Here is a 13,164-nt window from a genome sequence, read left to right as displayed (position 1 = left end):
CAAAGCCAAATGTCATTTCGATTCCATTTGAATTCGATTCCTCGATTCAGTGCCACCATATACCTGGATCGGAATCTCAATTCGATTCGATTCCTCGATCCCCTCTTGTGACGAGGGTATAATCAGTTGGCCAACACGGCAACACAGCACACACGAGATGATTTCAGTCAAATTGTACTCGTGAACTTCTTTTGTATGGGTTAGTATTTCTATCGCATTTGACTTTGGAGACTCAAAACGTAAACTGTTATGTATGTTTATTTTCAGTCTTGCTTCATCTACGAAGTTTTGGATTGAAATTTCAGACCATTTCATACCCATACAATCGGTTTCAATCCAGGCTGAAAAGTCTCGTGTGTGCAGGCCCAAAACGCCCATCATTTCATCAACTCGACCGTGTTTTATAAAGCAGCGAGTTGAATTTAGATAAGGGTTCAACCCAATACATTATAACAGAGGTATTTGTTTTGATTTGTCTATTCCTAAAATTTCGGATTCGGAATCTTTTCTGATTCCATGCTGTCATCATTGTCGTTCATATCGGTGCTCATTCGAGTTTCGAGTAAATGTGATTAAAGTAACGAGGGAATTTAAAATCCTTGTTAAAAACGAGGGCGGCCGTACCGTAGCCTTAACGAAAAAATAAGAAACAAAACTATAAGTAAAAATTATAAAAAATTAGAATTCGGATTTTTCGTGTGTGACACCAAAAGCAACGTTTGCTGAAATGGCGAGCCTTTTACGACTGCCTTCGATCCTGGCTAGAAATGCAGCAGCGATGGTAATCTCCTTTTTTTATTATTAATTTCTCAACCACACCGAAAATATATACCAAAAGAATTATAATCTTTTACTGCAAATGCAGCGAATTCTCTTTTAGTTTTAGCTTTTGGTGTGTGTTTTTATCGTTATGTAATATATTTCTATGAGAAAGGGAATATTCTATTTTTTATATTTATATAAGCTGTAAATATACAGTAATCAAAATTTGATAATAAAGTGCTTCCATCAACTTTCATACCGTTGGGAAATTCTTCAAACAGGTATCTATACCAATCTTATGAGGGTGGCGTTAGAAAATTCAGAAGTAAATTTGTGTGGAAATCGATGAAGCTATTTCACAACATTTGAAATAACCAAAGGGAAGGATGCACTATTTGGGGACGAAACCTGTTTACGTATTTTGTTTCATAATCAAGAAAAAGTAATATTTTCTGTAACTGCGGCAGGAGGTATCTGTTGACGTACCATCGTATATAGTTAAATATTTTATGGCCCACAGTTGTCTACGTCAACTGCAAAGAAGAGTTACATAACTTTTCACGAGACTCAAATGTCGACAATAAATTGCTGTTTGAACAAAATGTATTCGAATTTCTGTTACCGTATATTTTGTTCTCAGATTCCACCTCAAATAGCTTCTAAATTCTTTCTTTTTATGTTATTCTGTATACGAAAAGATATTATGTCATAGCGGCTAACGTAGCTCTTTTGATAAACAAATTAAAATTCGTACCATAAATCGGAAATTTCGCAGCGGTTGTTGGTAATTGGTCCGTGAATTTGACTTAAGATAATATTGTCTATCTATGTACCTATATAAATTACATATTTTATGTTGTTAGTAAACAATGCGTTTAAGGTTTTTGTTGCCAGTTTAAATAGGTACATAATACTTACTGTACTGCAAAATATATTTTAGTTCATCTAACAATTAGCACTTAATTCTTATAACAATTGTTTGTTAATGTACGTAGGTATATACACTGCTGTTCAAAATAATAGGGAAAGCAATAAACTAATTATTTTGTAAACATTTTAGAAAATAACATAGCGACATTTAGTTATTTTTTTTTTCTTAAATATAATTTTCAATGTATTTTCTTTTTGTATTTGCAATTTTAAATATTTATCCAAAATAATAGGGATTGTTTACCAAAGTCTGTTAATCAGTCAAATTTAATTAAGTAGCAATCAGTTTTGAAATGGAAAATGTTTTGTAGCCAGAATGTCCTTTATTTTATTTGACCGCCCTTATACGAAAATGGCATGGAATCAAAAATTTGTTGGCATTTACTTACCGGAATGGAGATCTATTCCTTTTGTAGTTCAAGCCAGGCATATAGTTAGTGCTTATTGTTGAAAACGTTGGTAGCTAAAGATCTCAAAACTTCCCAATCGGGAGACTGAGATGACCAGGGTACTGCAGATAGTCAATGATCGTGAAGACAAACACTCACTAATTTCGAGGAGTGCTTGGGATCGTTACTTTGCAAAAAATGAAATCTGATATATTATCGACATCATACGGAAGTATTGTTTTTTTTTTTAAATTGTTATAATATCCAAATAGGAAACAAAGAATAGCAAAACCATACCGTTATGGTACTCTCAACGTGTTTCACCTTTTTTTAATGGAAGTAAAATTTATTTTGATGGTACTCCCTACGTGTTTCACCTTTTTTTAATGGAAGTAAAATTTCTTTTGACGACTGACATTTCCTCCCAGTCGAACCCAAAAAGCTTTGTACGTACTTTTTTTTGGGCTTATTAAAAAAGAATCTCAGTTCTTACTTCACTATATACAATTTTCAAAGAACGACTGTGCACATTTCTTTTTGGCAGAATTAGATCTTTCGTATACTCAGGTTTTTATTAATTTTAAATATTTTCTTTTGTTAAGAATTTAATTTCAATATAATTTTGAATTACTAACCTTTCTTGTTTGTTGTTGAGACTTTGTTTGTAACTGATTTTTAAAACCATAGGTATTGCAGTGTTTAATTTCAAAATTCAAGTGCTTCAATCTTACGTCTCACAGTATATTCTGATTGTGTGATAATAAATATTTTTTTTTGTTCAATATTAAGGCAAGACCATCCACCGTACTGGCCTCTCGTAAGCTGCATATTACACATGGGTCCACTAATGTGACAAAATCCGAGGGCATTTCAAAAGAGTACCCCATTGTGGATCATGAGTATGATGCCATTGTCGTAGGTGCGGGTGGTGCTGGCCTTCGTGCTGCTTTTGGATTGGTTGCTGAAGGTTTTAAAACTGCCGTTATCACAAAGCTGTTCCCAACTCGGTCACATACTATTGCCGCACAAGGTGGTATAAATGCAGCTCTTGGAAACATGGAAGAGGATGATTGGAAATGGCATATGTACGATACAGTCAAAGGTTCTGATTGGTTGGGAGACCAGGATGCCATTCATTTCATGACCCGCGAAGCTGCGAAAGCCGTTATAGAACTTGAAAACTATGGAATGCCTTTCTCGCGTACCCCAGATGGTAAAATCTATCAACGAGCTTTTGGCGGACAGAGTTTAAAATTCGGTAAAGGTGGTCAGGCACATAGGTGTTGTGCTGTCGCTGACAGGTATGTTAAACATAAAACTAGTTTTAGAAAATACTAAACTTTTTATATTTTATTTTAGAACTGGTCACTCCCTACTGCACACTTTGTATGGCCAATCACTAAGTTATGATTGTAACTATTTTATCGAATATTTCGCACTAGATCTCTTGTTCGAAAACGGTGAATGTCGCGGTGTCATTGCTTTGTGCCTTGAAGACGGAACACTCCATCGTTTCCGAGCACAAAACACTGTCATTGCCACTGGTGGCTATGGACGTACTTACTTCTCTTGTACCTCTGCCCACACATGTACTGGAGACGGTACTGCTATGATTGCCCGTCAAAACCTTCCAAATCAAGATTTAGAATTCGTTCAGTTCCACCCGACTGGTATTTATGGAGCTGGTTGCCTTATCACTGAAGGTTCCCGAGGTGAAGGAGGTTATTTGGTAAATTCAAAGGGAGAACGTTTTATGGAACGTTATGCTCCCGTAGCCAAGGATTTGGCATCCCGTGATGTGGTTTCGAGATCAATGACTGTGGAAATCATGGAAGGTCGTGGTTGTGGACCTGAAAAGGATCACGTTTACCTACAATTGCATCATTTGCCACCAGAGCAATTGGCCCAGAGGTTGCCTGGTATATCTGAAACTGCTATGATTTTTGCGGGAGTGGATGTTACTCGCGAACCTATTCCAGTACTCCCCACCGTTCACTATAACATGGGTGGTATACCAACCAACTATCGTGGACAGGTTTTAAATATTGACAAAAATGGAAAAGATGTTATAGTACCAGGATTGTATGCGTGTGGAGAGTCATCTTCGTCATCTGTTCACGGAGCTAATCGTTTAGGGGCTAATTCTTTACTGGATTTGGTTGTGTTTGGTCGTGCATGTGCAAAAACTATAGCTGAAGAGTGCAGACCGGGTGCACCTGCACCAAAGCTTTCTGATGTAATTTTATTCCTTTGATTATTCAATTTACAATGGATTACAATTATTTTTGTTTAATAGAATGCTGGAGAGGCATCAGTGGCAAATCTAGATAAAGTGCGATATGCTGACGGTAAGATAAGCACAGCTGATTTAAGATTAAAGATGCAGAAGGCGATGCAAAAACATGCTGCTGTATTCCGTGACGGTCCAGTACTTCAAGAGGGATGCAAGGTTTTGGCTAATATTTACAACGAGTTTAAAGATATTAAAGTATCTGATAGGTAAGTTTCTGGAATAGTCAATTCAGAGTATATTGTGAAGAGAAATGATACGAAACATAGCAGCTGCTGTGTTCTAATTTTCCCTGATTGAATACTGTTATTGTTTTTCAAGTTCTTAGATTTCAAAAGTATTTGTTTTTCCATACTTAAATTTTGCTCGAGAAAAGTTTTTTTTTTGTCTTGAAAATCGAGGATTGATGCAAACAATTAGTATTATCTTTAGCTAAGTAAATTGTTTTATCCCTTAGATGTCAATATTTTTTTTGTTATCTGTTTAATCCCGACCTTAATATTTTCAATTTTAGTTTTGCTTGTCAGACCCTAGAAAAACTGCCATACAACATTCGTTTCCCATAAGCGAGTTCAATTTTAAAGGTTTGGAATATAATATCATTAAGTAGTTAGATAGCTTATTTTCTCGATAATTATATCATAACGCCTTCCTTATGACTAGAAAGTTTCTTCTCCTTTTCTGCAAGGGATCGATGCTGTTTAAAATAAGACCTTGAATACGAAGCTCACCACTTATAAAAAATTCGAGTAAGTTGTGAAAACATGAACATGTACAAAGTGAATTCTATACATATACACTATGGAGAAAATATATAAAATTAGGAACCGCACATATTCTAGGAAAAAATAACAACATTTAGTGATTGGATGTGCCATTTCAATCTCTTCTTCACATTGGAGGTAGCTTACAAATATAAGTATCATATTTTGTCTATCTGTGTGGATTCTACTGACGATCTATTGACTGCCGTATGCAATTAATATCCTCTTAAAAAGTCATTCATGTGGAGTATGATTAAACTTTTCGAATTTAAACTAATCCTATTTGGCAATTTTGTTATGACTCTAGAAAGGGGTTAAGTCAAATACTTAATACGTACCTGCGATTAGTTTGCCTCTAATGCACAGTCTTTTTTTTATTTTTTACACATTCTTCATTTGCTTTAAAAAAAACTTTGTTCTATGTAATATGCTCGCTTCTTCGTCTGACAAAGCTTCTTCAATGACAAATAATTATTGAATCTAATTGATTAACAAACTTTTTTATTTTATTTTTTCGAAAACCTTATTCGGAAGACATTTTAGATGCTTTTCGAAGGAAACTTTCGCACCTATTTCGAAGATATTTAGCAATACCATATTTTTATAAATACTTAGACCTCCTGAAATATAATTAGTTTTTGTCTATTTTCAAATTTGTCACTACTCCAGTTATGTGAATGTTCGTTTTTTGTATGTTTAGTTATAAAACGGAAACTTTAAATGTATTTCTTCTTAGTTAGCCTTCACCTCTATTAACTTCATTCATTATAGTAGGGATCAAAAATGCAACTACTTGAAAATTAAATAAATAACATTAGGTGACGCAACATTCCGTTGAGAACTAGGGCCTAGTGACTTACAACTCTAAACCATTCCTGGGTGCGAGTAATATTGTTAGGGATGAAGAGGACCTACAGTTTTAAGCCGAATCTGAACGTCTTATATGAGAAAGCACTTTTAATGACAAAAATAATTCTTGGAAAATTTGTCAATTCCTCGCAGGAGGTAGTACCCGTGAAAGAAATGCCACAGGAAGGAATTAAGCCCAAGAGCTCTGGCATGACAGTCCCACGCACTGACCATCATGCTACGGGTTCATACAAACCTGTTAACATTTTGCTGTGTAAAATATAAACATCATGGTATAAATTAGTATTTTTTCCTATTCCGTAGCTAATTGCCCTTTGAGGCCAGTGAAAGGTTTTGGGCAAGTTCAGTCCTAGAATAATTTTTTTTTGTAATAATACAAAATAAGATTATTATAATCAATTCCGACTAAAATGTTTTTTCCCATAGATCTCTCGTTTGGAACTCTGATCTCGTTGAAACCTTGGAACTTCAAAATCTGTTATCAAATGCCGTTATGACAATTGTTGCAGCTGAAAACCGCAAGGAATCTCGTGGTGCTCATGCACGTGAAGATTTCAAAGTTCGCATAGATGAATATGTAAGTTTTGCATTTAGCTAATTCAGTTTGAATGTTGATAATGTTTAATTCTATTTGTAGGATTATAGCAAACCCGTTGAAGGACAAGAAAAACGACCAATAGATCAACATTGGCGCAAACACACACTATTGTGGCTTAATACTGAGACAGGCAATGTTGAAATCAAGTACAGAAACGTTATCGACACAACTTTAGATGACTCAGTTCAGGCAATACCGCCAGCTGTTCGCTCATACTAAGCAAACACAACTCTCATCAAACAAAAATAATATAAATTTAGTTCATTTTGTATTTAAATCAAACAAGTAATTTATAAAATGCCTCTCAATTTTTAAACTTGTTCATGTTTTGCCGAAAGAGAAAACACTCTTAATAAACCGCTCGTAAATACTTAAGTTTCCCGTTGTGTCTAAAAATCAAGCCTCCTATTTTTCTGAACATTTTTTGATTACGTTATTTATTTCTTTGTTATTATACTATATTGATGGTATTATTATTTTTATTAAAAAAGAAATGAAAAATAGATGATATACGAAGTAGTGAACTACATCTTCATCTTTTTTCTTTGATTAATTTTATTTTATAGTTTTTCTTTCGCTTCTTAATTTAAAGTCTTAGAATTTAAAAAACGTGCTTCACTTAAAATCTAGTCAAACTGTCATCTGAAATGGTCTAATTTTTATTTTCATGCATTAGCTATGAGAGAGAGTCTGATATTCAAAAACAATTTTTGTTCATTAAAGTATTTTCTAAAGCAAAATGTATTTTTTTGATGGAATTCAATTAAATTTAGTTAGTTAAATTGGTTTCTAAGAAAAAAACATACATTCTATTTTTAAAGCTCTTGTAACTATCAAAAACTTTACAAAGTAGACATTTCCGACCACTGATTCGTAAATGATCCAACAATGCACAAAGTTTTTTCGGTACCACTACGAAACAATATATTTTAAATATTTGAATCCCTTTATCGTTGTATAAAGAAAACAAACAAAAAAGTACTATATTTTATAGTTTTTTCTATCACGAGGCAATTTAATGTTCGCTTAAAAATTTAAATACAAGTGTTGTGATATAAATTAATTACTTTTTGTTAATTATTACTTTGCTGTTTTTTTTTAATGTACATTTACTTCAACTACAGCCATACAAACTCGTACTTTAATTCGAAAATATATCGACACACACCAATAGGCTGGTCCGAACGGTATACCCGCTATTGTTCTGAGTAGTTGTTCTTTTAACTAAATGGAAAAATACTTTTCTGCAGCATATACTTAAAGAAAAGATCGAATCCTTCTCCCCCTTTAATCATCCGTTTTCTGTTAACCGGGCGTAAATATACTAATATTAATCGGAGAGAATTTTTCTCCGATTTATAAGAAATGACGAATTTTTGTAGCCTCTTAACCGTTTCGTTAACAAATTGGAGAAACTCCCGAAGAAATTTTTGATGCACGTTGAAAATCTTTCGAAGGATGATGGCAAAAGTATAATTTTCTTAAGGTTTCCCGCAAATAATTAAAACTTAAAACTTGCTTTTAATGTTTAAAAAAAAATGTTTTAAAAGTTGGTTTACAAGTTTTGTAAAAAAATTCATATCATGCTATATTTACTTTAAGGGCGATTGTTTTGTGAGCAGACAAATTTTTGATAGTACCTATATCATTCTTTTGGTTATACCTTATAGAACAAAATTAATTAATGTTTTAAGTTGAAAAATGCATTTGAAAAGCTTAAAATGTGTCTGGCAAGAAGAAGGCTGAAAGTAAAACGTCTTGGACCCACATTTTTATAATCAAAGGATTTTTGTCTGGTTTTTTGATGTTTTTTTCCTGTGGTTATCATTTCTAGTTCAAAATTTTACAAAATTACCATTTTTTAACGCTTAGTCATTGGGCAAGTTCAGACAGGTTAGATTGGAGTGGCTGTCCAGATGTCATTGACACACGTAGACCTCAAGGGTCCATTGTGATACCACTAATGAGGTTACTCATGGGAGAGTAATGAATTTAAACAAACCATTTTGTACTTTTAATAAAGTTAGAGAGACGTTTTGTGTCAATCGTTGCCAGTTCACTGGTGTTATCGAAGAAGGGATTACCGAGAAAGTAATTCCTTCTAATGGAGAGTGCTGGACATGTACATAGAAAGTGTTGGACTGTTTCCTCTTCCTCCTCGTCCATGCAGCTTCTACAGAAGTCATTTGTGTAGACCCCTAGCCTCAAAGCATGTCTTCCTTTGAGGCAGTGTCTCGTTATTACTCCAATTGTAGAGCTTATACTTTTTCTGCTCAGTGATATCAAGCTTTTTGACCGTTTTAAGTCAATACTTGGCCATATTTGCTTGGTTGCTAGGCAGGTGGTACTTTGTGACCATCTAGCATTTGTTGTTTCTAGAGCATATTGCTTGAGAAGATATTTGCATATAGCAAGTGGTGTTCCTATGTTATGTTTTTGTCTAACATAAGGCAGAAGTGTTCCGTTTTTGGCGAGCTCATCGGCTTCGCAATTTTCCGGAATGTCTCTGTGGCCCGGCACCCAAATGAGGTGAATGTTAAACTGTTCCGTCATCTCATTCAGAGATGATTGACAATCGTGGACTGTTCGAGAGTTTTGGCTGTCTGAGAAGATTCGTATATCCTTACAAGATATAACGTTTTCTTTGAGCCAGGATAGTGCTTCTTTAATTGCCATTACTTCTGCCTGGAATACACTACATTGATTGGGAAGTCTATAGGATAGACTGAGATTCAGTTGTTCTGAAAAGATACCACTTCCAACTCCGTGATCGGTCTTTGAACCGTCAGTATAGAAGTGTACCGCATCGTCTTCCAGGGGTCCCTCTTCTTCCCAGGAGGATCTTGAAGGGATGGACACATGGAATCTTTTACCAAATACCATTTTTGGGGTGGTATAGTCTAAGCGATCTGGGATAGATCTGAAATTGTCTAGAATAGTTGTATGTCCAGTATTGTTACTGGAAAAAAAAAATTAATTTTCGCGGTTACTGCCTCTTGCGAGGAATTGACAAATCCTTCAAGAGTAATTCTTGTCATGAAAAAGTGCTTTCTCAAACTAGCCGTTCGGATTCGGCATAAAATTGTAGGTCCCCTTCATTCCTGACAACATTACTCGCACACAGGAATGGTTGAGAGTTGTAAGTCACTAGGCCCTGGTTCACAACGGACTGTTGCGCCACCCCATTTTTTTTTTTTTTTTGAGTGCTGCGGTTGGTGTTGTGCGAAGTGCTCCTGTGATGCACATACCTGCTGACCGCTGGACTTTAATGAGTTTAGTTAGATTTACCATCTTATCCAGTGCGGTCCACCATACGACGGCTCCATAAATGAGTATCGGCCTGATTACCGAAGTGTATAGCCAGTGGGTTATTTTTGGGGAGAAGCCCCATTTTGATCCTATGGCCTTTTTACAAGTAAAAAGCGCTACAGTAGCCTTTTTGACTCTTTCATCAATATTTGCCTTCCAATTTAGTTTTTTGTCTAAAATGAGGCCCAAATATTTAGCTTGATCGGAAAAGCTTAATGGTATTCCTCTAATCTTGGGTGGGCTAATCTGAGGAATTTTATATCTTTCGAAAAGAGTATTAATTCTGTTTTGTGTGGGTTGATGTCCAATCCACATTGCTTAGCCCATTTAGTTAGCCTGTTTAGGGCATTTTGCAGGAGTTCCGAGAGAACTTCGGGGTGCTTCCCAGATATGGATATCGCAACGTCGTCAGCATAGGCAATCACCTTGAAACCCTCTGCTTCCAATGCTGTAAGTAGGTCGTTTACTACCATGTTCCATAAAAGAGTCGAAAGGACTCCACCTTGGGGAGTGCCTCGATTCACCGATCTGGTGGTAGTAAAACTTCTCATGTTAGAAATTATTGTCCTGCTTTTGAGCATGAGACTTATAAGATCTATGAGTGACTTCTCTAATTTCAGCTTATCCATTGCTGTTGTGATCGCCTGGTAACTGACGTTGTTAAAGCTCCTTCAATATCTAGGAACGCTACCAGGTTATATTCTTTGTATTCGAGGGAATGTTCAATAGTACGTACCAGTGAGTGAAGTGCTGATTCTACTGATTTTCCCTTAGAGTAAGCATGTTGAGCTGTGGAAATGAGACATGGTTTTAAATTATGTCTGATATAAATTTCAATCAATCTTTCCAAGGTTTTAAGAAGGAAGGATGATAGGCTGATTGGTCGTAGATCTTTAGAGTTAACGTGTGAGGGTTTCCCTGCTTTGGGAATGAAGACTACTTTAGCCATTCTCCAGGCTTTGGGAATATATCTCAACCTTACACAGCTTGTCAGAATGATTTCCAAGGGTGGAATAATCATGTCTGAGCATTTTTGTTTATTTAAGTAACCAATCTACGAATTTACATTCAACAGATTTCAATTTTAGTACATGTATAATATAATTCAGTTTATAAATACATAATAAACGGTGATTTTTTAAGAGCTTGAGAACTTTTTTTTTTAAAAAAACCCATAAAATTTGCAAAATCTCATCGATTCTTTATTTGAAACGTTAGATTGGTCAATGACATTTACTTTTTGAAGATAATTTCATTTAAATGTTGACCGCGGCTGCGTCTTAGGTGATCCATTCGGAAAGTCCAATTTTGGGTAACTTTTTCGAGCATTTCGGCCGGAATGGCCCGAATTTCTTCGGAAATGTTGTCTTCCAAAGCTGGAATAGTTGCTGGCTTATTTGTGTAGACTTTAGACTTGACGTAGCCCCACAAAAAATAGTCTAAAGGCGTCAAATCGCATGATCTTGGTGGCCAACTTACCGGTCCATTCCTTGAGATGAATTGTTCTCCGAAGTTTTCCCTCAAAATGGCCATAGAATCGCGAGCTGTGTGACATGTAGCGCCATCTTGTTGAAACCACATGTCAACCAAGTTCAGTTCTTCCATTTTTGGCAACAAAAAGTTTGTTAGCATTGAACGATAGCGATCGCCATTCACCGTAACGTTGCGTCCGAATCTACGAATCGACATTTCACGGTCTTCAGCAACACTCTCAGAAACAGACGCAATATTCTCTTCTGTACGCACTGTACGCATTCGTGTGGTTGGTTTAATGTCCAATAAAGTAAACTGAGTGCGAAACTTGGTCACAATCGCATTAATTGTTTGCTCACTTGGTCGATTATGTAGACCATAAATCGGACGTAAAGCGCGAAACACATTTCGAACCGAGCACTGATTTTGGTAATAAAATTCAATGATTTGCAAGCGTTGCTCGTTAGTAAGTCTATTCATGATGAAATGTCAAAGCATGTTGAGCATCTTTCTCTTTGACACCATGTCTGAAATCCCGCGTGATCTGTCAAATACTAATGCATGAAAATCCTAACCTCAAAAAAATCACCCTTTATTACATATTATATATAAAATTAAAAATTGGAAAAAAAAATTAATTAATTAAAGTGAACAATCGACTTTTAAATAAGTTTCTGGACATTGATATATCCAAACAAAACATATTAAATAAATTACAACATGCGGAAATGGGTTCACGTTGTCCATACAGCGTATGATGGGAATCAATTGACAAAAGCGGTCTGGTTCTTAAGGAAATTGAAGGAGCATACAGATGCAAGCAGTTAAGCAAACTCTCACAATCAATGGTTGAAGTCAAAATATCACGAATAAACATGAACCTATACATTTCTCTTCTCGACTCAAGAGTTTGTATTCCAAGTAATAGACATTTCGAATTATAAGAATGATGGAAACCTTCTATATTGTTTTCAAAAATATTTCGAAGAGCAAATCTGAGAATTTTTTTTTGAACATTTTCAATTCTCTTTTTATTAAAATCAGTTGTAGAGCTCCAAACAACACAATTACTGCAGTATAAAGATTTAATGGTGTAAGGGTCCTTAAATTCCAATGAGTTTCTTTTGATGAATCCAAGTAAAGAATTTGCTTTGGATACAATATAATTAATATGTAAGTTAAATTTCAATTTAAAATCAAATACAACGCCCAAGTCTTTGAACTTTTCAACAACTTGTAACGGAAAATTATTTAATGAATAATTTGGAATAATATTTAACAAAGTTCTATTGTAGGCCATACAAGCACACTTGTCAACATTTAACAACAGATCATTTGACTTGCACCAATCAACAAATGAATTTAGATCATTTTGAAGAAGAAAACAATCATTTAAATTAGAAATTCGAGAAAAGAACTTTATGTCATCCGCATACATAAGGCAATGAGAATTTTTAAGAACATTTGGAAGATCATTAATAAAAAGTAAGAATAATAAAGGACCCATATGACTACCTTCTGGAACACCAGAAGTTACTTTAATCTCTTTTGAGAAAAAGTCCCCGATCTTTACATATTGTTTTCGACCAAGTAAATATGAAGAAAGCCATTGAAGTAGCGGTCCATGGAAGCCATATGCTTGCAGTTTTTTTAAGAGTATGTTTAAATTAACCCTACTAAATGCTTTTACAAAGTCTGTATAAATCACATGAACTTGTTCTCGATTGTCTAGAGTATTAATGACAAAATTTGTGAATTCTACTAGATTAGAATTAGTAG

At 35.0% G+C, this 13,164-nt stretch overlaps 1 protein-coding gene across 1 annotated transcript; it reads left to right on the top strand.

Moving 5' to 3' along the window:
- The first annotated feature begins 519 nt into the window (after positions 1–519).
- Positions 520–7,161, top strand: LOC129949072 (succinate dehydrogenase [ubiquinone] flavoprotein subunit, mitochondrial). The gene is made up of 6 exons (XM_056060298.1): positions 520–781; positions 2,871–3,382; positions 3,441–4,317; positions 4,378–4,580; positions 6,432–6,582; positions 6,643–7,161. The coding sequence occupies exons 1-6, from the start codon at positions 728–730 to the stop codon at positions 6,820–6,822; spliced, it is 1,977 nt and encodes a 658-aa protein (XP_055916273.1). The 5' UTR covers positions 520–727; the 3' UTR covers positions 6,823–7,161.
- The last annotated feature ends 6,003 nt before the right edge of the window (positions 7,162–13,164 follow it).

The sequence above is a fragment of the Eupeodes corollae genome, chromosome 3 (assembly GCF_945859685.1).
Source record: "Eupeodes corollae chromosome 3, idEupCoro1.1, whole genome shotgun sequence".
Classification (NCBI taxonomy): domain Eukaryota; kingdom Metazoa; phylum Arthropoda; class Insecta; order Diptera; family Syrphidae; genus Eupeodes; species Eupeodes corollae.
The sequence above is the reverse complement of the archived record's forward strand: the minus strand, read 5'-3'. Positions and strand labels throughout refer to the sequence as shown.